The sequence below is a fragment of the Pyxicephalus adspersus genome, chromosome 5, assembly GCF_032062135.1.
Source record: "Pyxicephalus adspersus chromosome 5, UCB_Pads_2.0, whole genome shotgun sequence".
Taxonomy (NCBI): domain Eukaryota; kingdom Metazoa; phylum Chordata; class Amphibia; order Anura; family Pyxicephalidae; genus Pyxicephalus; species Pyxicephalus adspersus.
Window position 1 is genome coordinate 45,431,059 of NC_092862.1, and position 26,698 is coordinate 45,457,756.

The 26,698-nt window shown below is 36.5% G+C and overlaps 1 protein-coding gene across 1 annotated transcript; it reads right to left on the reverse strand.

The window, feature by feature from the left end:
- Positions 1-25: 25 nt before the first annotated feature.
- Positions 26-24,570, reverse strand: ENOSF1 (enolase superfamily member 1). The gene is made up of 16 exons (XM_072411353.1): positions 24,390-24,570; positions 21,140-21,248; positions 17,922-18,037; positions 12,928-13,014; positions 11,719-11,745; positions 11,512-11,584; positions 11,379-11,417; positions 10,689-10,771; positions 9,934-9,968; positions 7,900-7,987; positions 6,000-6,134; positions 5,303-5,344; positions 4,701-4,830; positions 4,058-4,157; positions 1,776-1,857; positions 26-293 (listed from the first exon to the last, which is right to left on the reverse strand). The coding sequence occupies exons 1-16, from the start codon at positions 24,471-24,473 to the stop codon at positions 186-188; spliced, it is 1,338 nt and encodes a 445-aa protein (XP_072267454.1). The 5' UTR covers positions 24,474-24,570; the 3' UTR covers positions 26-185.
- Between the last annotated feature and the right edge of the window lie 2,128 nt (positions 24,571-26,698).

Consider the following 26,698-nt stretch of genomic DNA (forward strand, 5'->3'; position numbering starts at 1 on the left):
CAAAACTATAAAATCCTTAGGTAACTACAGAAAAACAAAATCATCTTTTTTTTATTAAAATAGTAATCTTTTCCAGTCATTGTGTGTTACTCCATAATCTGAGATTATTGTTATTAGAAACCATTAGGTGTTCATATAAACACAAAATACTCTGTCAACCCAAAATGACTTTATATACACATACACTATATTTCAATCTTTCCCTCCCTGACTAGTTTCTGCCAAATCTCTCCATCCGGGAACTGGTACTGTGATACGGATTCTGGTTTCATTTCTGTGGAGTAGCCAGGATCCTAAAATAAATATGAACAGATAACATTAAATTACCTAAAGTGACGAAGGCTCCCGGGCCCATGACTAGAATAGAAATATTGCTGCTTTTCAATCATAAATTTACCAAACAAATATATTTAATGGCATACCAGTGCTTCCTATGTGATAGAATATGGCATCTTGTAAAGACAAACTGGCCACAAAACACAGTAAGGAATGTGTCTAGTTACTGGGCAATCAGAGGAATGTATAAATCAGAAATGTGTAACTACTTTTACTATTGTCCTCTACTTTTAGTTGTCTGGCTATTATAGCGATTCATTGACACTACCTTTACGTTACTTTACGGCTCCATGCTTGTTAAGGATTTGTGATTTAAAAAAGTACTAAAGGCAGAGATTGCCAGCTGTCTCCATAATTCAAAATACATCAAAGGATTTAGGCAGGGAAGGTTTTTAGGCTGGAACTGGTGAGTGGTGGTTTCACATTATCTAAGATCATCATTGAGTTAGCATTTTTGAGAGAAGATCAGCAATGAAAGCATTTAAATTCTTTAAATATACATTTCCTTCAAATTATACATGTAGCCAAAAAAGCAGAAGAATTGTAAAGTCTGTCTGGATCCCTCCTATCATACATAACCACTTACCCATCAAAAAATGTATTTTAAGAAGTGATCTCATAAACTTTTACATGCTGTTACATCTTATAAAACATTCAACAAATTGTTTCTTTTTTTTTTCCTTAAGGCTTAGTCTACATGGACGTTTTCCCCAGCGTTTAACCTGAGGCTTTAAAAGCCCATGTTTGAAATCCCCATGCATTCCAATGGGCTAATCTACACCAGGGCGTTTCCTTGAGGCACGTTATGAGCATTCCCTATAACGTTGCTTGCAAACGCGGGAAAATGCTTAAACGCTCCCTATGAATTTAATGGAGGCTTTTACAAGCATTTTAAGCTTTTTATGAACGCTTCCATTGAAAACAATAGGGGCCTTCATAAGCGTTTTCAAGAACACATACTACAGTTCCGCTAGGGCTATGGGATTAATCAGTAGAGCAGTGCTGTCAGTATAGCAGAGCTCTGCTGATTGCTCCGCTCCCTGATTGGCTGAGGAAAGGGAAATCATGATGACGCTTGAGCTGTCTCAGCCAATCACAAAGCACTAGAGGTTACACAAAACACACACATTCTAAAAAATACCTTAACATTAAAGCCTTGTCCTAATTTTTACATATATTTTTAATCCCTTCAGAGAATGAGTACCCCTTCGGGGTTTTATGTACCCCTGTATTCATTCTCTGAAAGGGTTAAAAGTAAAACTTTTATAAACGCTTATGTAAAGCTGCGGTAAAACACGTCATAGGCGTTTATAAAAGTTTTTTAGCATTTTAAATAAAAGTTTTAAAACACTTGTAAAAGTGCATAAAAACGCATATAAACGTGGTAGACCCAGCATTGCACTTCAAGTTTCAGTATTTTATTATGAATTAAATCGTACCTTTGGAGGCATATAGGAAGCATTCTGGATAGCCACTGGGTACTTAAAGTGTTCATGAAGATGATCCACATATTCACACATCCTGAAACCAAAAGATAATCACGACTTATCTCATCACAATATCTTGGGAAATTTATGCTTGGTGGGAAAATCTACTTACAATGTATACATCTAATAGATCTGCTTTGTCAATACAGATATTACATATCAGTTTATTGCTTCCTTCATGTAACATTTAGACATAATGTAGCTTCATTAGGTTATTTTTGGACAAGTTTTCAGCATAGGGAGTTATGCTATACACCCTCTAAGACTATGAAGTTGAATGTATTCAATCTAAGGGCTACTGACGAGTGTTGGTCTAAAGGACCAATTGCAATGAACTCCCTTTTATTTATGAAGCACATATTTTGTTGTTTTTGAATTTTAGTTCTAGATTTCGAAGGGTATAAAGAGCTTTCTTTTTTTACTTCACTACACAGCACAGTAGGAGTATTACAATCAACCATCTTCCATATGGTTATCTTACTACTATAAATCTACATATATTTTAATTGCTGTGGGTTTATTAAAAAAACAAAACAACTCAGCAGTTGCAAGTTAAAAGTATGGATTGTTTCAGTCAGCAGAATTACTGGAGACATAAAGCCTCAATTCACATAGATTTAATAGAAGGTTGAAGCTGAACTCTAATCTGATCCCTGATATGTTTTACAATAAAGTCCTACTTCCATATAACTTAGATATCATTGCTTTTATTATTGATAAACATGCATGTCACATCTGGCCTGTGTACCCAGAGCTAAATTTTCCACGGGAATGCAATGATGAGCATCAATTGACCGATGTCTCATGCAACAAGTACATGAAGGGGCAGGCACGGTACACTGCATATCTAGGGGTCAGGGCTTGATGATGCTTGAAATTTATCAGCCTGGAAATTAGTTACTAAACCTTGCTATGCATATTGCACAGGGAACTAAAACTTTGTGATTTCAGCACAGGAAAGAACTCTATAAATTAGTGTTTCCATGCTAGCTGTGATTGATATGTTCTAGTTGTCTATGCCAAAGGAGGTCACAATCAATGAATATTATTAATCAATAAATTATTATAAATCAATTCAACCAAACTCATTGGCAATATTGGTGTAGACTTTAAAGGAAAGTTATCTTGGAAACATAAAAGCTTCTGGGTTCCTTAGGAAAACCATCTTTTGGTTGTCCGATTAACACCGTGGTGCTGAGCTGACCTAGAATAACAGCAATGAATACAACCAAGCTAAAAACTTAAAGTTCTTTATTAACATAAAGACATGTTCATTATTACTTCTTCCAAATTACTGCTATTGACATCATTTTTAATATGTACTATTCTCCACTCCTAATTAGTGTTCAGAGTTCCTATGGGATGTGAAGCTAGCATCTTGATATAATTGCAGTGATTCACTCCTTATGTCACCCCGGCTCTATGTTGGAATACATTTCTACCCCTCACAGAGACTGACTTGACAGCAAATAACTTCTCTATTTAATTGCCAGCTATGATTGTTGCAGATCAGTTTATCTCTGTGCCATGTTACTAGAGCAAGTTACCAGCTAGAAGCTGTGCACTGATCCCTCCTTCTAAGCTATAAAGTTTGAAAAAGAAAGTGCACCAGTACAGGTTACATACGAGAGAGGGACTGTAGGTTTGTTCTCAAGTTGAATTCGTATGTAAGTTGGAACAGGTACATTTTTTTAACAAATGCAATTAGGACAGATGTGTGTCTCAACATATTAGGCAGTGTGGTGTCAGTTACTGTATAAAATCCTCACTGTGAGTTAATCACGAACAAAGCAAAAAAAAAATTGAAACTTTATGGAGCCTGGACATTCATTAACCTCTAGAGCTTTGATGTGCAAAATGAAACAACTGCAGAATTTGTCTTAGTCATTAAATAGTTACAAGAAAGAAATACAAGTTGCAGAAAAACAAAAGATTTCTTCTTCAAGTCATACAACCCCCCCCCCCCCCCCCATCAAGCCTCTGTCCTGCATATGAACAAGCAGGGAAGCCCCGTTTGTATCTAAGAGTCATCCATATGCCTGATGTCCTTAATTTGGGGACTACCTGTATAATAATATGAGCTGTATTTAGTAATTTGAATTTCTGATGCATTTAATTTCATTTTCAGTTTTCTAATGCATATTCTAAGCTCTATGTGGTAAACTATGCATTTTTCGGTGACATGGTAACCATAAATGGTATAACAAAGCCTTCTGATTCATAAATCAACCAACCTGTTTTCTAGGCTTCCAGACACTGAAATGTAGTCAAATATAATCAAATGCTGTACCAGTTCACAGAGACCAACTCCACCAGCATGGGGACAAACAGGGACTGAAAGCAAACAAGATGTGAAAATAGAATGATTCATTAGCAGTAAAAATCCCCCATAAGGTATCTAACATTCCATATAAAAAAAACCCAAAAAAAAAAAAAACGATGTATTCACTAATAAGAACAAGCCACAGTTCTAGAAAAACCACTGAAGGACCCAGTCATATGCTCCCCAAATTATTTTTTTGTGTCCACTGGTGGAATATCATGATGCTCTTACCATGTCCAAAAGGTAAAAATAAAAAAAATTAAAAATATTTGCAATTAACATAAAATTATACAGTAAAAAATGATATTTAGAAATAAATACATGTATTTGCACCAATATATATATATTTGGAATCCTTTAGGATGCTGTTGTCAGATTAGCCATGTGTATATTTGGATATGAGGAACCCTATTTAAAACAATGAATAATAAATTCTAATTCCTGTGAATAATATAACCATATGTGTGTACATTGAACATAGAAGAACATATTTATAACAGTCTCAAGGCAGCTGTGTGACCTGTGTTTTTTCTGGAATGTACTTATAGTCTTACTATTGTATTTCTTTGCCATGAGAAGAACAGAGAGATTTTCATTCACACTTCCCAATCTGCAGCTGTCAATCTGAAGATACTGGAGAGCATGGGCTTGTAAAAACTGTTTAAACATTACTCTGTTGTGGCACTGCAAACCAAGATAAAGAGTTTTAATCATAATGTACATAAAAAAGTAATATAATGAACACAAATAGCCAAGGCATGTCTGGGCAAAATATGCAATATAAGAATATTTCCTCATGTTTTGTTTCTTATTAAATGTTGCAAGTACTGTAAAATATTTTCAGTTCTCTTCTCCTCCTCCTCCCTATGTTTTGGTGAGTTGGTGTAATTGTAGGATAACCCCATGTGTTGTGATGATAACCCCGTATATTTTACGTAACCTCTACAATTAGGTCCTAGTGAGGATGCAGAGGCTCAGCCTGAATAATAAACTGTGGAGTTTAGTGGTGCTGCAGCTTGTTAGACTTTTTGTTGTGATTTCCTAGTGTTTTCTTTCTTCTTTTGTAAAATATTCCATGAACATGCTAGAGTGGCTGATGCTTTGGTCACCCCGTAAATATGCAATGTAGACATATGAATAAACAAGGAAAACTTACTTGTTCTCCCGTGGCAACTCCGATCCCAAGTGGAGCTAAAGCCTATTTAAAAAGTGGCAATTTAGTATATTTTGATCAGCAGCCTATTATTTTGCAGTATGTAATACAATTTACCTATTATTTATTACCTTCCATATATGATAAATTGTTGACAATTATCTCATTTTAGGCTTGAATATGCAACTATCTCTGAACCATAAGAAACTGCATAAGGGGGTGTGTGAAGTTTAAAATCCTTAATGACTGAGTATGTATCCAATCAAAAGCTCATGTCTCTAAATTATTTGGTAAGCCACATGAAACTTCTATACAAATACTACATTTTTAAAGGTCAGTGTTTGCAAGGCCAAGTCGTGTCCCTTCCCCCCCCAATCCCTCCATCCCATATCAATGCTCAGACCTAGCGCTAGTATTTTCAAGCACCAAACACAACACTGTGCACCTATTCTTTCTATAGATAGAACTTTTCAGGGACTTCAGTACAACTGTGTGGAGGCAAACCTTTACAGCAAAGGTGTGATGATATGGCAAATTGTATCAACAGCAGCAATGACAATATTGTTTTACTAAATTGCAGGTGTATCTTAATGTAAATTCTTCTCCTTTTTATAACACATTGGCAATGTTTAATTGCTTCAAATAATTGTAGTTTGAAATGTTTTTTGTACAATATTTTTATTGGAAGAAATAGATTTACCTTGGAGATTGCCGCATGGCCAAGTATATCATCTGGGGATGTGGGTTCTTCAATCCAGATAGGTTTAAAAACAGCTAACTCTTTCACCCAGGAAATGGCTTCATTTACTTCCCACCTCTGGTTTGCATCAAGCATCTATAAAAAAAAAAATGAATGATTCATATTGAAAGTTATCTTAAATTACTGCCCACCCACTGGCTAAATAGGGATAAAGCCAGACATGGTCATCATTGTTTTGATTTTAAAAAACTCACCCCAAAAAGCAACAGCACTTCCTTACAATACAGTTTTTATAATGCATTATGTTTAGTACTGAAAATACAAAATGAAAAAAAAGTAACATAAAAGCAGGTGGAGTTCTAACTTCTAAGCAAGTCTGCAGCTGAAGTCCTAGGTAGCAGCTGTTGAAAAGAAAGAACTTTGAGAATTCCTTTGACTGATGTATTTGTAATGCTGAAGAACTATTCTCAAACACAACCAGTGTACAGTTCTTGCTGATATTGAAAGTGTGATACATGAAATTTCACTAAGAAGTTTTTAACAGTCACAAATTTACTTTTAGGCTTACTTATTAGTAAGCAACAAAAAAACCACACGCTCCATTCTCTAATTCTCTCTTCATTATTTTTTCTTTATTCTTAAAAGCTATTTGTATTTACGTATGTCAGCTATCCATGTAACCCAGCAATGTAGATGTGCCTACACTGGTCAGTTCCTGATGATCCCGGCCCATGTTTTTCTGGATCTTGAGGACAACATGAGGGAGGACTTTGTCTATTGCACACAGAAGGATAGTGAATAGTCGGGCTTGGAGTGTCATGTAACCATGGATTTAGGTGAGAAAATTGGGTTATTTAGTAAGTTATGGCAACTTTCAATGCCATCAGTTTTAGGACTCAGATAAAGGTCAGTGATAGTATTCAAAATAACCCAAGCTGCTGCATATGTAAAATCCAGGTACTCAGAGATGGTAGAACACATCTATAGCAGCCTCCTAAATCCTCCCATCAAAGCCGAATATCAGATAGTATTTTCTCTTGCTATATTTGGCAGTGCCCCAGGCCAATAGGAACACAGGGGGCAGAAAGAAGAGTTCCAATAATTCCAAAGCTTTGCCTTTCAGGGCGGCCTAGTATATGGCCTTGACGTGAAGATTTGGCTTTGTGGTTTCTGGTATGTTCAAATACCTCTGAGTGTCCAGGACATTGTCTCTTCTTATACCAATTCCAGGCAATGGGTAAAAGCAATTAGTGAGCTATTAATACAGCTCCTCAAGTCATTGTTACATAACTCCCCACTCTCCACTTGCTACATCACCAATTACACACAAATAAAAATGCCATAAAAAACATCTTTTAGTGCTGATTTTTTTACAGAAGACTTTCCATATGTAGAAGAAAACAAGAAGTCTGCAGGGAATGTATTTGGGAATTCCTCTCCTGTTTTACATGAGGTTTTAAGATGATTGTATTGCCTAACCAAAAGGGTTTAGGGTGTCCTTCTACATTACAGAAATGCTTGTATAAAAACCGGTAGTTGTGTTACCAGCATGCAATTCATCAATGTTTAATTTTCAATTGTAACTGGAGTACCATAGTGTGACGATTCTCATAATACACTAGCATTTCACTAATATTGACATCTGTGTCTATCTGCCCTATAGATGCGATATATGTCCAATAAAGTATGGTAAACGCTAGTAAGTGTTTGGAAATTTCTACAATAGAGTAGAGATTGGCCATAGAGGGATCAGTTTGGCTTTGATGTTGGGCGTATCGAACATCTATTGAAATGTATGGAATTAAGAATCCCTGTTTTTATAAATATGAAAGAGCCCGTAACTGTGTGCTGGGGGGTTATTCAAAATCTTCACTCTGTAAAAAAAATATTAGTTACTCACCAGTTTATTTTCAGGTCCAATTAGATCTCTAATCAGTTTACACCTTCTAGCATCATCTTGTAAATCTGCCCCAACTTTTACTTTAAATCTACGAATATTAAAAACATAAAGATAATATTACTATAGCAGGCCAACATTAACAGTTTGATGCTACTTTTATTACTCTTTAATACCTGCTGTCAACATAACAAGAGCATATTACACATCCAGACAAAAAAAGAAAACCATACAAATACCATGTTTATGTTTTTCTAATATTTGTACCTCTAGACACTGCTGGTTTGAATGAAAGGTAACGTCAAACACATAAGCATTAGTACCTAGGTGGTTGGCTATGCTGCCTAACAGACCTTAGGGTTTATATGCCCAATTTGTTTGTTAGGAGTTTGTTTTTTGCACACTTATGTTCGTTTTTTATCCTTATCATTTTAAACGTGCATTCTTGTATAAGACACCAAAGTGCAATCTTTTTTTGATTTGCAATGGGGGGGAAGGATAAAATACTGGGCCTGATTTATTAATGCTCTTCAAGACTGGAGAAGATAGACTATTATGAGATAACCTGGATAATCCAGCAAACCTGGAATGGATCTGGTCCCGCAAACCTGGAATGAATCTGGTATCATTCATCCATGATTGTCAACTCCTCCAGTCTTTAATAAACCAGGCCCACTCTCTAATCCTATCTGCATTCTTGTTAAGTATTCCTCTCCACACATCTTGTCCCCTTGTCACCGAAAGTAAAGAGTTAAAATAGGCAATAAACCTCCAGTATGTTATGTGTACAAGTTTGCATGCATGCAGTGAAGGCCAATTCCAGACATTTTTTTTTCTGTTTTTTCCATTTTTGAATAGAGTGGGTTTGCCAAAAGCAGTCAGAAAGGCAAAGGTCTGATAAAAGCCATTTGATAAGGTAAACAGTAGGCAGCATTTTCATTGGTTGGTGGTTGTCAGGGATGGTCATGCAGTAAAACACCCCTGACAATCAGCCAATGAGAACACCACCTATGTACCTCAACAATGGTTTCACAGCTCATGTTTACCTTACCAATCAGGAGGTTGGCAATGCACACATTAGTTAAACAATCCTAACAAAATATGCACTTAACCTGGAAGGAAACAAACTTGGGTAAAATTGTCCATTAATATATACAGCCTCTTAGTTTTTTAATACTACCCATTCACTAAGCCCCACACATCCTCCCCTCATCACTGATCATGAAGGAAATAAAATCAGCAGCAACACTAACATTTTGTGTAGAGTGGAAGGAATGAATACTTCCTAGGTTTTTATTGCTATGTCCACAATAGGAAGTTGTCCCAAGCTTCCTGTCCTCATTTGAAAGACAAAAATGAATTAAAACCTGGCAAGGGTTTTTATGCTACCCCACCATATATAAACCCCCAAAAAAGGGTTTAGCTGGAGCTGGAATTTCAAATTGGATAAGGACTGATATAAACCTTAAAATGCTGTGGCTAGTAACATTCACCTGGACTTGTTCTAGTAATGTTGAAAACTTTTTGTTCCATATTCAAGTCAGTTCAGATAAGTGTATGGAAAAAACTCAGCATTTCTGTTCATACAGGCAGCACAATGATATTAGTGCAATTTTAACATTTACCCTGGCTATTTGACAACAATTCACAACTCTGCTCATGCTCCATGACATCAAGGGATGTGATTAGGTAACTAGAACAGGGTGGTTTCACAACTTGTCACATTACATGAGTGAGTGGAATAAAGTGATTGTTCTGTCTGTGTGGAAATATATGATAGGAATATATTTACTTGGCACTCCACTGAAAAGGTAAAAAGATAAACTATGAAAAAGCTTCAACTTTACAAGAACAAGTCCAGTTGAATGTGACTAACTACTACTAGATATACCATGACCTTAATAAATGAGAACCATCGCAGAAAAAAAATGTTATGTTATATGTTAGCAAAGCATACACAAGAAAGCCATAACAACTGGGCATTGGCAGATTAATTTTGTATTGCTTACAGATTAATACACATTAAAAAATGTTTACCTTGTCCACCCTTCCTTTAGTGCATCTGTACACAACTATAATAAAACAACAAGTGTTAGAACAAAACCTAGTGACTTGAGACATTAAATAAACATTATTTCTGTTTGTCTACATGACCCTTATATTCATATTTATAAAAAATACATATTATTTTGATATTGGACTATTTTGTTTTGACTTTCAAAGTCCAAATTTCAATCCAATTTTAATCCGGTTTATATTTTGTCATTTATCCATACAATTATGTAAATATACATGTGAAAAGGAATATACGATTTATATATCACACAGGTCTAGCACTATTTTGGCAAAAAGTATAGTTTATAGTAACATCAGTAAAATCAGGCAAGTATTTCAGCAGGAAATGGTTTTCCTTTAGTTACTGTAAAACAAAAGGCTCATCTACACTTCATCTATGCTCCTGATAACCCACTGAGCCCAGCAAACCATTAAAGGGATCAAGAATGTTACTTAAATAATCATATAAGCAGAAATAGAGATAAAAAATACAAAAAAGAATAAAAAATTAAAACTTGGCCTACAATCCATGTATTTTATAGTCCAGCTGGTACTAATGAAAAGTAATTCTTAAGGTTTCCCATGCTCTGAATATGTAAATTGAACTTGTTGTGCAATCCCTCCACACAACCTCACCCACTTGACAACACTGGGATTATAAAGAAGCCACTAATGCTAGCCAATCTAGGACTGTGTTTTTGTTGCTGCTTTCTCTCTTTTTTATTCAGAACCCAAACCTTTTTAAGCTGATCATCTGGATAGCCTAACCAGGCACATGATGTAGTATATGCAGGGTATCCATTCTTCAGCATGTACTGCTCTAGCAACAAAATAAAACATAATCTTAACTTTTCATACTGGCAGTTATGCTTTTTTGTTCATCACTATAACTTTATTTTGTTTTACATACAACAACCATGTATTACTATATCTATCAATCTGTCCACAAATGCATAGTACAAATGCAGTATTATTGTATACAGTACAACATCACTGATGACTGCAGAATTAAAGAATAAAGTAGGATTCCTAACATCAATGGAAACATTTCTTGTAGTTTTGTACCTGTTTAGTCCATTAAATAAGTAAAACCCGCACCCCTCATTACTCATATTCATAAACTGATGAGTAAAAATAGGCACTGATGTGTTTTTGTTATGATGCCTTGGCAGCATGGTGTAGGCCCACACATTTACAGCATTCTAGTTATATATGTAAGTTAATATTATCACAGTTTGAGTTTTTATTTGCTGAATTCCTGATATAAACAGTGACTTCAAATGTATGTTATTATTGTCAAACAGGACAGAAGGTGTAAACTTTTTTTTTTAGCTAGTACCGTAGCTACTCTAGAGTATTGCAGAGCTGCTACAGCCGTGGTTAGCATCACATATAAGCATATGTTCTAGTGCTCACAGCGGATTTACCTCTTCTTTCTTTTCCTTGTTTTCCATTCTGAAGTATTTCTGCAAAACATCAATGCAAAAAAAAAAAAATACTCCAAGTGTGAAAACATATCATAATTTCATATTGTAGAACCGATATAAGAAGATGGCCTACCAAGAGCTTCTTCCTCAGTCAGTGCATCTGTTATGTATCTAAAATCAATGCAGGATACCAGCTGCTCTGGAGTCTGTTGGATATAAAGGAAGTGAACACACATTACCATTAACATATAGTTGCAGATAAAAAAAATAAAAGTGTTTTTGTTTTGTAATTACAATAATTATATATTTGCTTAGATTACAACCTTACATAAAGCCTTACCATATCAACCAGCAACTTCCAGAGAGGCTATAGGAAAAATAAAACAAATTATCCATTATTACATTGCTAGCACATTAAATTGTTCTTAATATTTATTTATTGCACGTTTAATGAATTGTTATATTTAGGGACTGTTTCAATGTTGTAAGTATGAGCATTGATAAAAAGGATATACAATACTTAATCAATAATCAGCATGTATATTAATACCACTCTACCATTACAAACTATGTATCATTGGACAGAAACTTTAGGATTTTTGCTTCTACTCAGATGCTACTTGACTGTACTCTCCACTGCTTGGACCATAAATGCTTAGTTAATCTAATCATGAATGATTACTTATAATTTTTTTCAAAAGAAAGATCCCTTGGTTGTGTGATTTGAATATAAGTTTCATTATAATATAAAAGCGTACGTAGTAACATCCTGAACAAACAGTTGAGTATATCTAGGATTTGCAAATTTCTATCCTGGTTTTGGAATAAGGATTTAGGTAGAGGGTGGGAGTCCATGTGTTAACTTTTAGTCTTTTTATCCTCACTTCACCTAGAGTTTAAGGAAATATAAAAGAGGTTTTGGGTCAATTTTTTTTAAATTTAGACATTTTAAGCCATGTTCATACTGGCCATAAGGTTGCGGTGCATTTACTAGAAACTGCTAAATATAGTGTCTACCTGCAGCAGCCCCATGGAGAATGAATATCAGTACAGCTCACTGCTGCCAGTTGTCAACTGTGCAGAGCTGGTTCTTCAAGAAACCAGCTCTGTAGAGCAAGTGAGTGAGCAGCTGGCGAAGTGCCAGCCACTGGGGACCACACAGGATCCCAAAGCAGGTCGGAACCTAGATATGTAATATCCTTGTTTTACAGCTTATACAAAATCTATATGTTACAAATAAATATTTCATAAAGGGTCTGTATATGACAATGATGTACAACAGCTTTAGAAAGCTTTTGTAGAAAGAAAGCAAAAAAGCAACAGTTTGCTTTCAGTTTCTCTCTCTTTCTCTCAACCTCTTCATGGTTTTATTGGTGGTTATCAGCTTTAAAATTACACAAATGCAAACTTTGCTGCAGCTGTGTATTAGTCATGATTACATGCAGTATTGTAATTTACACCATATTCACTGGTTACTGAGGTATCACAATACAGTCACACAAATTATCTGTAAAAGGACAATAATATGTACACCATTTATATACAGTACCTTTCCTTCCTTTTTGGCCCAAAGGTCCCAAACTGCATTAAGTACTGCAGCAGTTGCAAGCTGCACTACACCCTTCTCAGGTCCGATCTAACAAAAAATAAAACAAATCGTATTGTATTTCTGTTGTAACATAAAGGCCTAGCATTTTGGAGGATTTATCTGCATTCATCATTGTTTAACACATACACAGTACTACCCTTACAAATAATTGACCGTGTTGCATATACTGTAAAACAAAACATGTTCACATTCTGTTATGCACTGGAAAAAATAAATGAAAAATTTAGTTGTAATAAGTAACAATGACATTTGTGTTATCAAACTTGTAACACTTATTTTGGCTCAGGTGATCATATAATATAACTAGTTTTACAATAAATTAGAACCCATTCTCTTCCTTCAAACAAGATTACAAATGTATTGGGAGGGTAGACTGAGACCACAGACAGCAAAATGTTAAAAAAACAATTTATCAAATAAAACATTTTAGATTATTATGTTTGTCAGTAGGTTTTGCTTTGCATACCAAATTATCTCTAAATAGTTCCAAACACGTCGATAAATCTAAGCAAACATGACATTGTGACCTCCAAGTAAGGGTCTTCTTTGTAGATTTAGATTAGCATGTGTAGCCCTGTTATGGGGGGGGGGGTAATGTAAATGACTCCCACAAAACAGGCTATGGCGCTAACCTGTAGATAACAGGGAGGATCCTGAGCCTTCGCTATGTGGAAGAGTGAGGATACTAATAAAGTTGGCAGTGCCTCCACCCAGGACAGGGTCTCTGTTAGCAGAGGGGCTCCCTTCCTGGGACATTAACCAGAAATAATAACAGCAATATAAAATAACATCTGAGGAACCACTACACCCAGCATGCAACATTAACCATTGCAGCTAAATGAACACACAGGTTGGAGTATTTGTAAGCTTTATATCTCAAAACAGTAATAACAATATATATCATCAATAAACAGCAATGAATACACATATCAAGCACATAGCAGAGTCCTGAGAAGAATTGTGCACAGATATACCCGGGTATATATACAGTCTATTACCACAAATACCTCCAGTACTGATCAGTATCAGGATGAGTTGCAGAGGCCTCTGGAGTTGACTGTAGCAAAGATGTCCTGATGAGATGATCCTTAAAACAGCAAGGAAATCCTCCAACCGACAATTGGACTGTGTGTGCTGTGATCCTGTATTGCAGGGATGCAGGCAAAGTCTCTGGAGTTCAGGAACAATCTATCTGCCCTACCACTTAGACCCTAGCAATCACACTAATCTGCCAATGCAACCGGACCCCTGCTACCTATGGGCCATCGGATGCCTAACCTATGCTAGGTGTAACTAGACAGAGGGTGCAGATCAGCAAAGATAACCTAAAGGGCAGCACACATATATATTTGTGTATATAGCTGATACAGTGACTGTAGGGATATCCCAAAGTGATCTCTGATAAGATATCACATATACCCCATTAATACAGAGGGAATAATTATAATACTGCACTACACACAGACAAGGCAGTCAGTGTGTTCTGGAAGGCATGCAAGCACCTATCCTGGCTGAGCACATGTTCTCATCTCTGTCCCTGTACCTCCTGCATTTCTCTATATCCTGATGGGCTTTCCCAGGCCACTATCAGGGGCAGGAAAACTTCAACAACTTTATTTGCTATTTACAAAGTTACACCTCAGCAAGCAGATAGAAAAAGGCAGACTCCTACACATGTGTGATATAAATTGTTCCTATACATAATCCAGTCTACAAAAAAGCCACCCTAACTATCCAGTTCTGAGGAAGAGATATAGGCCACCTATAGCCCATCAAAATGCAAAGGTACAACACATTGAGTTGACAAAGCAACTTCCACATAGCTTCTCACCAGCTGGGAGCTACTATTAATCTCTATGTAGAGAATTCTTTGTGCATTTATAGCAGAGATATGGGATTACATCCTAACATTTCACTATACTGTATACAATACTGTACAAGCGTTTTATGCAAGTGTGAAAAAATGCTATAAATTAGGAATACTTTCACAATATAAGTTCTAATTGTTTATTATATCAGTATAATTTTATGGTTTGAAGCAAGTCAAGAAATAGCTAGTTTGCAGAGGTAGTATATAGCACATAGAACTGTATTAGCTTGTATGAAGCCAAAATCAGAATTCATTCTAAAGGTTTTATTTTATGAGGTTTATGTAAAAATGCCTATACCAGCTTCCTGTCAGTCATATTGCTTAATAAATTACATTTAAAAAATAAATGAAATTGCAAAAAGCCAAAAATGGTGACATCAGAGCTCAGATGACTCAGCCGATTAAATTATCTAGAACAAAAGTTCAGTGCAATGAAATATGGGTGGCTAAATCTCTCAATGGCCTTCTAACTATGATTCATGATATTTTATGCAGTAAAAGCTTCTGCTTGAAATTGTCATAGATGTAATTGTATTTGACACTTAGGCATTTTTTGTAACTGCATTTCCTCTGCTAGAATTCCTAAACTCTTACCACATCCCATACTTAATGGGATATAGCCAAGGCTTTTTATTGCATTTTAAAAATGCCAAATGATATTTAGAAATTTTTTTTAAATTCCATAGATTCAGGAATATCGGTTGCATTTCAGCAGTGTCGACACAATTTATATTTCATATTAATGCCCCCAATTAACCGCAAGCCGTATGATCGCTGAAGACTTTCAGTGCCAATATAAGACCTCCATGACTGATTATGGGTTATGTAATTATTTACTTTTTCCTTGTTGTAAGTTGCAGTGTGATCACTGCATTACAAGACATTAATTATTTTTTGTCTGATTTGTGAAGGCAAACCCTGGCTTGGCAAAATTCCTGACTATTTCCAGTAGTCACTACCCCAAATACAGAAACACCATGCTTACAGAATCATGTAATAATGGTTTTAAACCTCAGAAGATAGTGGTCCTGAAACTGTCCCTTTTTCCTGACCCTCATCCTGCACACATGGTGGTGGCAGATATGCTCAAAGCTTACAAACATCCATAAATTGATGGCACATTATATAGAAAGTTTTTATTTGTACAGTAGAAATCAAGGATTTTCTTAGTTAACCCATCACCAGCACAGGTTTCAGAATTTCTGCATTCAGCTTCGGATGAGGAACTCTGGGTCTACTTGTTTAGGTCCAAGTGTCAGCCCCCACAACCACCAAGTGGGTGGAACGTCTTTTTCAGGTGACAGTTCTTCAAAGCAGTTGTAAAAATTAAAGCCTTCTAGTCAGCCTCTCTAGCAGTCCTTTATGGAGCACAGCAGTATCTTGGATAGATTTTGCATGATAGGGTTTTTAATACCATGTGGTATGCTTACATCATGAGAACTTGGTTCTGTTGCAGGAAGTCAAGGGACAGTCATTTAGGTAAGGGGCAACCTTATAGACTTCATTTAAAGTATCCACTGAAGTGATCTGTAAAATACCCAGTTGGAAGTCTTCCAACATTTACGGTATTTCGCTTTATATGTTGGAGCTTCAGCCACCTTGGGGCTTCTATTTGGCAGGTGGCTCTTTCTAAAGAGTAACTTTAATTCCATGGCATTGTTTGTTAGTTTCTTTCCTCCCTTCCTATTATTGCTTGCTAAGTTTCATGTGTACATACTGTCAGGAGGAGTGTCAAGAAAATGGAAAATTGTTGTCATACATACCTGTTATTTTCCTTTCCTGTAAACTCCTCCATACAGCATGTTCCCCTCCCTTATCCTGTCTCAAGCTTGTTACAGAACACCTGCAGGGCAAAGGGAGGTTACTTTTATTGCTTTGGTAATGTGGTCCTTTGGAGAGCAAGGGGCAGAACTAACCGAGTAGTATGCTGTCAGGAGGAGTTTACAGGAATGGAAAATTACAGGTAAGTATGACAACGATATTCCATTTTCTTCAGATTTGTAAGACATTCCGGTTATGTTTTTTTAACTGTACTTACCAATATGCTAATTCCTTATATGATTTTTTTAAACCAAGTGTCTCATAGTAGGAATGTGGTTCCTTTTCTAAAATCTTCTTTTGATTTGCAATAAAAATTGCTACTGTTATTATGGCCAACCAATTTAATGTTTGAATAATCAGGCTATTGCTCATTGTCCCAAAAGGCCTAGTCTTTGCTCAGACAATTTTTTACTTTGAATTGTCTTGCTCTATTTTTCTTCATGGAGGTCAAGTTCTTTTTCAGACATACCTGCCCTGCAATATAAATTAGTGCAATCTTTTTTTCTGATTTTGGATTTATGCACTTGCTTTTGCAAAAATTACCAGGATTACCTGGGTTAGCCAGGATCCTGCAGTGTAATTTGTCTGGTTCTCGCAGAATTATTTTACCATTAAACAGTAAGCTCTTGGGATGAATTTGCTAGGCTTGTTGGTCCCAGACAAATCAGTGGTTCTTTTAAAACTATGCCAATTTAGATTATTTTCTTTATAGTGAAATTTTTATTCAGAACCTTAGAGACTTCTTGATTTTGGTATGATGACAAAACAGATCAAAAGCAAATTAAACACTGTGCTTTAGATATATAAGGTTTAAATAAGACAGGCTTCGCCAGGATACTCACTAAGGAACACCTAATAATTGCCAACTTATTCTAATTTCATGGATCTGAAGTTGTTAAGTTTCTGTATTGAGACAATAACGTTCCTTCGATGCAGTGAAATCCTAAGCAGTGTTGTCAGGCTTGCCCAACTTCTACCTTTTGGAGAAAGCCTCCCCTTTATTTTATGAAGAAGAGCGGGGAATATTATGTAGTTACAAGATTGGCTGAGTGGACCTTTAAATTCTTTGGCTGGTAGCACAGTTTTCATACATTCATTTAGGTTTTGGCCTAAATACCAGCTTTTAAAAGCATAGACCTACATCAGCCACCGCTTGCATTTACAGTTTGTATCCCAGACAATGGAATTTTTTTAAGATGTTAACCTGTGGAAGAAAAAATAAAAAGTAAAAAGATCAGCATACCCAGCGCAATTGCCCATCACTGCTTAGCTCCCTGTAGAAGCCTCTGAAATTGTTGACAATATCTTCAAGAGCTCTTCCCACCACATGTCTCGAAAGAGCTTTAATGGCACACACCACTGCAAAATAGTACATAACTTATTACAAAATTATCCTCTTGGTTTATGGATATTATTATTGAATCATTACTGTTTGGTGATCCAATTAAACCTCTGCAGATCACAGTTGTAATGGAAGAAATATGATTTTTTAGACAATGTTTGCTAACTTAAAACATCATGCTTATGAAGAACATTGGGAATTTTGTATGATCACTGATCTTTTGGATGCTTTAAAACTGCCAAACAGGCTGCTAATAAAAGTGTTATATTAAAATGTTAGTGGGTTAAATTACTGAATTTCTTACTCTGTGCTTTAGATTTGGTAATCATACATGAGTATTGTTTCACAGTATTTTTTTAACAGAATATTTACCTTTTTTCAACAACAAAATAATCTTGTTGTAATAGGCAGTCATTTTCATAGCCATGGAAAAAATTGTTGTGTTGGTTGATGATGTACGAGGCATATGGTTGTTAGATTTAATTCCAAAACTATGGGCATTATGTTGCCCCCCTCTTTGTGGCTGTACCAGCGCACGCTGTTCCGGGAAGACTTACTACTAGATTTTGGAATGTGTCTGTGGGAGTTTCAGCCCTAAGAAAATTAGAGGCTTTGGCTCGCATTGTGTTCCAACTCGTTATAATGGTGTTCAAATAAGCTGAGGTTAGGGCTCTGTTCAGACCACTCAGTTTCCTATACACCAGTCTTACCAAACCATGTCTTTATGGATTTGGTTTTGTGCACCTGAACTCAGTAATTTAGAAGACTATCCACATAGTTCTGGGCATATAGTGTATCAAAATGACTGGAAAAAGATGTGGTAAGTGAGATAATTATATGTGAAGAATCTACCTCTAAGGACTTTAGTAATAAACACAGTAATAAACTGGCTGTCACGATTTTATTTTCCAATATCTACAGATCACTGTTTCAGTCTAGTTTGGGTTTTTTTGTTGTACATTTGTTTTTCCCCCAATATTGCAATATCGTAGATTGAAACTGGACTTGAAAGGCCTTCATGCATTTAGGTGTGTTGACCAATGTTTAGACATTACAGGAACTTACTGCATGAAATAATATGAAAAAAGCTCGTCCACTGGCTTTTAAAATACTCTTAAGGCATAGGCCTGGAACAATCATTTTGCTAAGGAGTTCAGGGTACACATGTGCAATAGTTGCCATTGGAAAGGTTTTTTTGCGATCCTTTCCAAGGACATGAGACTCCACAATGCATGGACAAGTGATGTACATACAGCGCCATTCTCCTCTATGGAGAGGGAAGGAGGAGAACGATAGACTGGTACCCTACTGTGCTATCTCCCCTTTACTTTCATTAAGATTGTTCTTCATTTGTCATCCGCTGTCGGTGGATCTGCAAGGAGGAGCACTGTACATGTGCCAGATTCTCATCCAATATCAGCCCTGAGGCCATTATTTGATAAGAAACCTCTATCGTGTGTACGTAGCCTTAGTTTTTTAATCTGTATGATTATTCATAAACAGTGACAAACTATTGAAGATACAGACAGCTTGGCATTTTTGAACACAAGCAATGGCAGACCCATATTGCTCTTAGTACCAGTTTTTTATTTCTGCACAACACATCTGAAGCACATCAACGGAACACACTATTGGCTGTATTCAAATAAGAACATTCCTTACACAGCGGTCACCAACCAGTGGTCCATGAGCAAATTTTGTTGGTTCGCGGCTCTGGCCTGTACACCCCTGAGCCGGGTCAGGAGAAGGACCCCGCTGGGGGGACGCACTGGGCAGAGCCGCGAACCACGTCCCCCGTACAGTTTACAGGCTCAGGGAAGTGGGCAGGTTGTGTCCCTGGACACAACCAGCCCACTCTCCCATTGCAGGCTCAGTTTTGCAATTGGAGAGTGGACGGGGTTATATCATCATGACATCACTCTGAGGGAGGTTTCCCGCGGTCAGGAGCCGGTGATTTTAGTGGTCTGCGAGACCGAAAAGGTTGGTGACCACTGCCCTAACATGAGTCAAAGCAAGCTAAGACAATGTAGAATGTTAAATGCCATGCAACAATTTTTATGTATTTGGCCACAGAAAATTTGTCGAATTTTACGTATTTTTTTTTTATTTAAACAATATTTCTGCACCCATTCACCTACAAAAAACATGTTTGACGTTTCCAAAACGGAGTGTATGAATGCTACAAACAACAATACATTATAGAAACACATAGGAAATTTATTGTTACATTTTAACAATAAAGTGCATATCCAGTCCAAATCTATTTTGTTAGAGAATGAGATAGAACATGCTCTACAGTTTAGTCTACACAGACGTTTTCCCCAGCGTTTAACCTGAGGCTTTAAAAGTTTTTGAAATCCCCATGCATTCCAATAAGCTATTCCACACCAGGACGTTTCCTTGAGGCACGTCTATGACCATTATCTATAACGTTGCTTGCAACGTTTAACAAATTTTAACGCGGGGGTAACGCTGGAAAACGCCCAAAAACGTGGGTAAATGCTTCCATTGGTTTCAACGGGGCGTTTTCCTGCATTTTTAAGCACTTGAAACATAAACACGTTAAAAACACTGAAAACGCTGCATAGTTTTCCAACATTTTAAAGGCAAGATTTAAAACGCTAATAAAAGTGCATAAAACGCATATAAACACAGCAGGAATGTTTACATGCGTTTTAAAAACGTCTGTGTAGACTTAGCCTTACTGCTTTATCTGCACTTATTAGTTTTACGCAAGGTACACAAAAATCAATATTGTGTGTTTTTTTTTTTTTGGTAGATTGAGGAAGGGTTAGGGTATTTTTCTACTGTTTGCGTCTCTGTTGGGGACATTTTTGCAGTACCAGTGTAACAGGCTGTCACTAGGAGAGAAAGGAAAGAAACTTGCTGCAGTTGCAGTTCAGACACTAACAGTCTTGGACAAACAAGTGTTCTCATGTGACCGATTCATTTTAATTACATAATTCCCTGTTAATTTTGAAAATCATGTTTTTGGGTGAAATGTAAACACATCCAGACAGATTACAACATCCTCACTTTAATACTTCCCTAATATTATTCTGATTCTGAAAGTAAAAGAAGAAGTTAAACATACTGCTGAAAAGAAAATCATATCTTACCAACTTCTGTGCCTCTCCCTAAAGTAAAGGTTAGACCATATCCTTTGATACCATCCGAAGCATCAGTTTCTAGAATCACATATGCTGCAGAGTAGTCAGGGTCTGTGTGCTGTAGTGAAAAATGAGGATATATTTAGATATACTCTATATAAAATATATATTTATACATTTTGCAATCATTTACTTTACTAAACTGGAACTTGTGCTAACATCAACTTTCTCCACAATCCCTAACATAAAATGCTGGAATTTTAAAACAATTTGTAGAAAAGAGTAATAAAGTTATTAGGTATATTTATCCTCTTGTTCTGCATTCCCTGGGATCTTTCTAGAAGGAGAATTATATTATTTTGCTTTTATAAGTAGCAATTGGTCAAAATCTTTAATAGAATAGAAATATTTTTTTTTTCTTTTATTTCTGGTAAAACACAGTGAGAAATAAAGTAAGAGTAAACCCTAATAAAATAAAGGGAATATCTTTTTATTCTTGTTCCAGTGAGAACTGAAATTTTAGGTTTATCCTCACTTTTAGTTCTATTGACAATAATCAGACCCAGTGTCCCTAAACAGGACACAGACAGCCGTCAAATCCACTCATTCTATCTAAAATGAAAAAAAATTTTTTAGGTACACTGTAAGAAATAAGTATTATTACAAATCGGTAGCTTGAAATGTATCTACATGACATTCTTTTATAAAGGTAATTTCTGCTTCCGGTACAGTTAGAAGTACAATACAGGTACAGTGTAGAAGAAAATGGGGTAAAATGTTTAACTTTAGATATGCTGCTACCCCACATTGCCTGAATCATGCATGTTATAACAGTCCGGGCAAGATGACTCTCTGATGTCATTCCTGGTATAACATCCACCCATCCTAAATAATTTGGTTGTTCATTCTAAATTTGAATGTTTCACTTAGGCGAATCAAACAGTTGAACTGTTTTCTTGAGATACTTTTTTATAAGGTCAACATAACAACATGAGTTCTCTGTATTACTGATATGGTGCGGATTTAAACAGTTTTTTGTTACAACTGCAAAGAAAACATTTTTTTGGAATCTGAAGTACTCTCAGTCAAAGCGTTATTTTTCTGTTGCAATGCTTCTATTTCAGACAGAATGGGCTTTCTTTCACAGGGGTTGGGTTTTCATATGTTCTAGGGATTTATGTGTTTTTATTTTCTTAAGCTAGGGCTTTTATTTTCTGCAAGGACCCCATCCCCCCCATTTACTTTAATAGGATTTGCTGCTGTTATTCTTCGTGCTGAAAACACGGTTTGTTTATTTTTGTGCACATATTACTTTTATGTAATAACAGAAAAGAATGTTCATGTGGTTTTAATGGTTTACTTACCAAGAGGATTGACATTTTCCTAGCAGTAAACAATGCCCAGGGTTAGGGAAGTGAATAATTACTTTTCATGTGTAAGGGGATGTCAAAGTACAATATCAAATATAATAGAACCCATGACTTTTTTCCTTGGACTATGTATTGGTACTGAGTTAAAAAAGGCAGACTAATATGAAACTGTATTACCCTTACCAGAGTTTGATTGTAATATAGATATAGAATGGGGTGATTTATATACCTAAACTGCTTTTACTTCCAATCCAATCTTGGACATCAGGGTCACTGTCATTTTTGTTATTTTGACAGCTAAAGAACCAGAAAAATATATTGGTAAACTGTATCAGTACTTGTATTTCTTAATATCATTTTCTAAAATGCTCTGGGAGCCCCAAAACCTTATCCCTCTCTTTTTGCATCTCAAGACTCATTGCTTTTCATTGAGACAAGTGGCTTCACTAGTAGGAAAGTGTGGGATGCAAAGGCCAAATGTTTCCAAACCTCTTGGATGTATTTTGGCGTTTGCATAATTGTGAAGCACAAGGATTGCTAAGGGTTACTGCAGTTACAGTGTGCTACCAGTATATTCTGCTAAAGGTAAGTACATATTTTTTATTTTAGGCAATCGTAGTCTGCTGTTCACATTCATTTGAAATGTTTAGGACATCCCAGGTTGTGGAAAAAGGATCTAAGCCAGCAGTCGCCACTCAGTGGTCCGCAAGAATATTTTGGTGGTCTGCAGAAAAACTACCTGGCCGGTGCGCCCCCCAGTGGGGTCCTTCTCCTGACCCTGCTGAACATGTACCCCGTAGTCACAACCCTGCGCTGCTGTTCCCCCAGAACGTTTAGCAAGCAGGTCTCAGTCTGTGATAGGAGAGTGGGTGGGTTCTGGCATCATCACGCCACTCTGGGGGAAGTTTCTTCCCCTTTAAGTGACACACGGCCCCATACACTTTTCTATTTCTAAAATGAACTACTTAAAGAGGAACTATACTCAAAACTCAAAAAAAAAAAAAAAAAAAACACACCTACCTTCAATCGCGCAGGGCAGTCTGATCACTCCAGGAGTGTCCGGCATCGGATCCCATGTTGTCTTGGCATCCGTCCAGGTGCGACCATCCTCTTTTTCTTTTCCGGGTTCTTCATCCTACATCATCCAACCCAGGTGCGGGATCAGGTGACGTAGGATGAAAAAAAAATTGATGATTTCACTTTTTCTCTTTGAGCAAAGGGATGCTCCGGCATGTGCAGAAGAGCACCCAAAAGCCTCCTGGGATGCCGGACATAGGTTCTCTACCATTTTATGTAAAGTGAAAATTCTGAGTTTATGTACGCTCTAAATCTGTTTTCAGATGTGTATATTATGTAAAGGATGGTATTGTGTGTTGCCTTCACCATATCCAATCAACTGACACATGTAGGCCTTATACATTCCGTGATCTGTTGTAGAAGTGACAAAATAAACTCTCTCTTTTGTAATCTGAGAATTATTTTAGTAGTAAGTCATTGGAAATGTTAGCTTTCCAGGCAGACAGGAATGGACATCTAAAAATTGTGATTTTTTTTTAGTTGTACAGTCAATATAGGATGGGATATAAAAGTCACACATGTACGTATGTGTGGACAGGTTGTTTCTTACAAGAGTCACAGACAGCACAAGTTCTGTTCCAGCAATTGACAAAGTATGTAATTTGGTGATATCCTCAAAGCAGGGAGAAAGGAAAATAAATATTTTGCTATATATAAATTTGTTGATGCCGCTTTACTTGTTAGAAAAAACACATGTTTATCTTTATTTGCTCTGGTTAGACATTTTTTTACATTGCTAGCACAGCAAAACTAAAGTGTCATACCTAAAAATGTCAGCTGGCCTAAAGGAGTTCAAAGTGTGAATGTCTTACCATGGCATCAGAGCCGTGGTGGCCCAGAGATGTAGGAAAGCGGATATCAGTCACGGTTAGTCCAGTAATCTTTTCTTTCACCATATTGTTTGCTTTTGGGTTTTATGACTCTGGACAGGAAAAAGTAAATGTCTACACAGTGAAAGCTGGAAGTCTGTGCAGCCCTGAATGCAGCACCCAGGCTTCCTTATATGCAAAGTATTGCACAGTGCCCACCCCCAGCAGCTGACTTCCACAAACACTACAATGTTTTAACTCATGCATTCCTGAAATCCAGCCGGCTGTATATTCCAAGGGAAAAACTCCAGAATTTTTTCAACTGAAATGTAAAAATCTGTAAAAAAGAATTTCACTAAAAGAGCATTAAAACACATTGCAAATGTTTTAAAAATAGTAAGCAACATGTTTCTTTGCTCTTAGCTGCAGGTAATGTAATAGCTATAGCTAGTAACAAAATAAGCCATTCACATTATAAAAACACGAGTGCACAAACATTCTCCATCAGTATGCACTAACAGACTCTCCACTTCTACACTTGTCCAGTGGGGAGATATCTTGCATCATTAAGCAGAATTATAGCTCAGCATATAAAACTTGTAAGAAGATAGATTCTTATTTAGAAGGGACTGTTGATGTATTTTGTACAATAAAATGTGCTTATCTGCCTGGCATGCATGGGGGTTACGCCATCCTGGCCCAGCCAATGAAGATGGCAGACGTTCTAACTCCCGGAAGAAGAGCGTGAAAATATGTTGGCATTTGCGATGGATAGGTGAGCTTCAATAAAAAATTGCAATCAGGCAGGTAATCTCAATTTATTGCAGAAGGGACCTGCAATAACGGGGCCTTTCTAGTCACAGGTTTTGGTATCGATGGTTAAGTTTTGCTTTAAACAGCATAAATAAGTAAAGATATGCCTCTTCTGCAATAAAACAAACCTATCTATCTGTAACTAAACTAACCCCCCCTTGTTTCTGCACAGGTGCTGACATATTCACCCGGTCCTCTTTTGGGTTCTGGATTGTTCTGATTTTGAAAAAACAGGCCAGAATGACATAACTTCCACTCATGCGTATGTGTGTTTTTTCTTTTATGCACTGAGATGGGAATGCACATCTCAGTGTATTTTATGAGAAAATTGTGCATTTCCCATTTGCAGTAAAGAAGCTGCCTCCTTATTTTTGTAGGTTTATTTTCACTTTAATGCTGTCAATCACATCCTACATATTAATGGTACCACTGCCCTTCTCATGTCTGCCATGTGTCACTGCTGTACATAGGTGACCAGGATTGAAAGGTTTGAGATGGGTGATGAGGGCATAAAAGAAGGTCAGAATTTCCATATCAGTACCATTGGTCTTTAGACTGTTTTGGGTGCTTGTTTTGAAGAAAAGGTCAGAGGACTTGAGCAGATTATGAAGCTTTCACTGTATTTAAATGCCCAAGGAATGAAAAGGTTCACGTTTCAGAAAAGATGTTGATGTATTGACTGATATTTTACTTAAATCTCCACTAGCTTCTATTTCTATCTATATGTCTGTTTTACCACATTATAGTTTTGGAAAAGTTGCAACCTTCCCTGTAAAGAACACTGTTCTAACATCTCAATGATTAAGTTACCTTGTAGTCCTTAAAGTGTATGACAAGGAAAAAAAAACATACCATACATCTTTGCAATTCATGTTCTTTCCCTAAGTTGTATACCTTCAAAACCCCAGTAGAGAACAATACCTGTTATTATACCAGAAATTCACTCCTGATTGTAAAATTGCACCACACAGCACTTTTCTGGATTGAAACGCCCTTCCCATTTGTCTGTAAGTAAACTTTTGATTTCTGCCCAATTTTTTTTTTTTTACATGCAACAGGGATACATGCAACAAAATATACAATAAAATACTTTAAATGTTATATTTAGCAACCAATAAAGAACAAATAAGAAATGTGGTTTTAGGGTTTACAGTATCTCATAACAGTCCATGCGGCTACTAACCATGCAATAGAGAAGATGTAGTATGTAGAAGATTAGGTGAATAATAATTAATTATTAGTGATAAGTAATATTTTTTTGCCTCTGTCAAAAGTACCAGGCTGACATACTAAACATTTCCCATGGAATGAAATGGTGACCCCCCGCCTTGTTAACTCCGGCATTTCTTCCTTTATCATCAGGCAGGTGTTTGAAAAAAAATGAATAAGGCGATAGCACAGAATAAAATATCAGTCCTTTGTGGCTCATTTACTGAAGTCAGCAGGTCCTGATTCAAAGCTGCATCCTGCCTTTTTATTTCTAATCCAGTAAACCCACC

Excerpts from the sequence above, each read along its gene's own strand:
- ENOSF1 (XM_072411353.1), bottom strand. The coding sequence starts at position 24,473 with ATGGTGAAAGAAAAGATTACTGGACTAACCGTGACTGATATCCGCTTT. Across the intron at positions 13,015-17,921 it reads GTGATGGGCAATTGCGCTGG|ATCGGACCTGAGAAGGGTGT; the intron begins GTATGCTGATCT and ends ATTTTTTGTTAG. Across the intron at positions 11,418-11,511 it reads GACTGAGGAAGAAGCTCTTG|AAATACTTCAGAATGGAAAA; the intron begins GTAGGCCATCTT and ends GATGTTTTGCAG.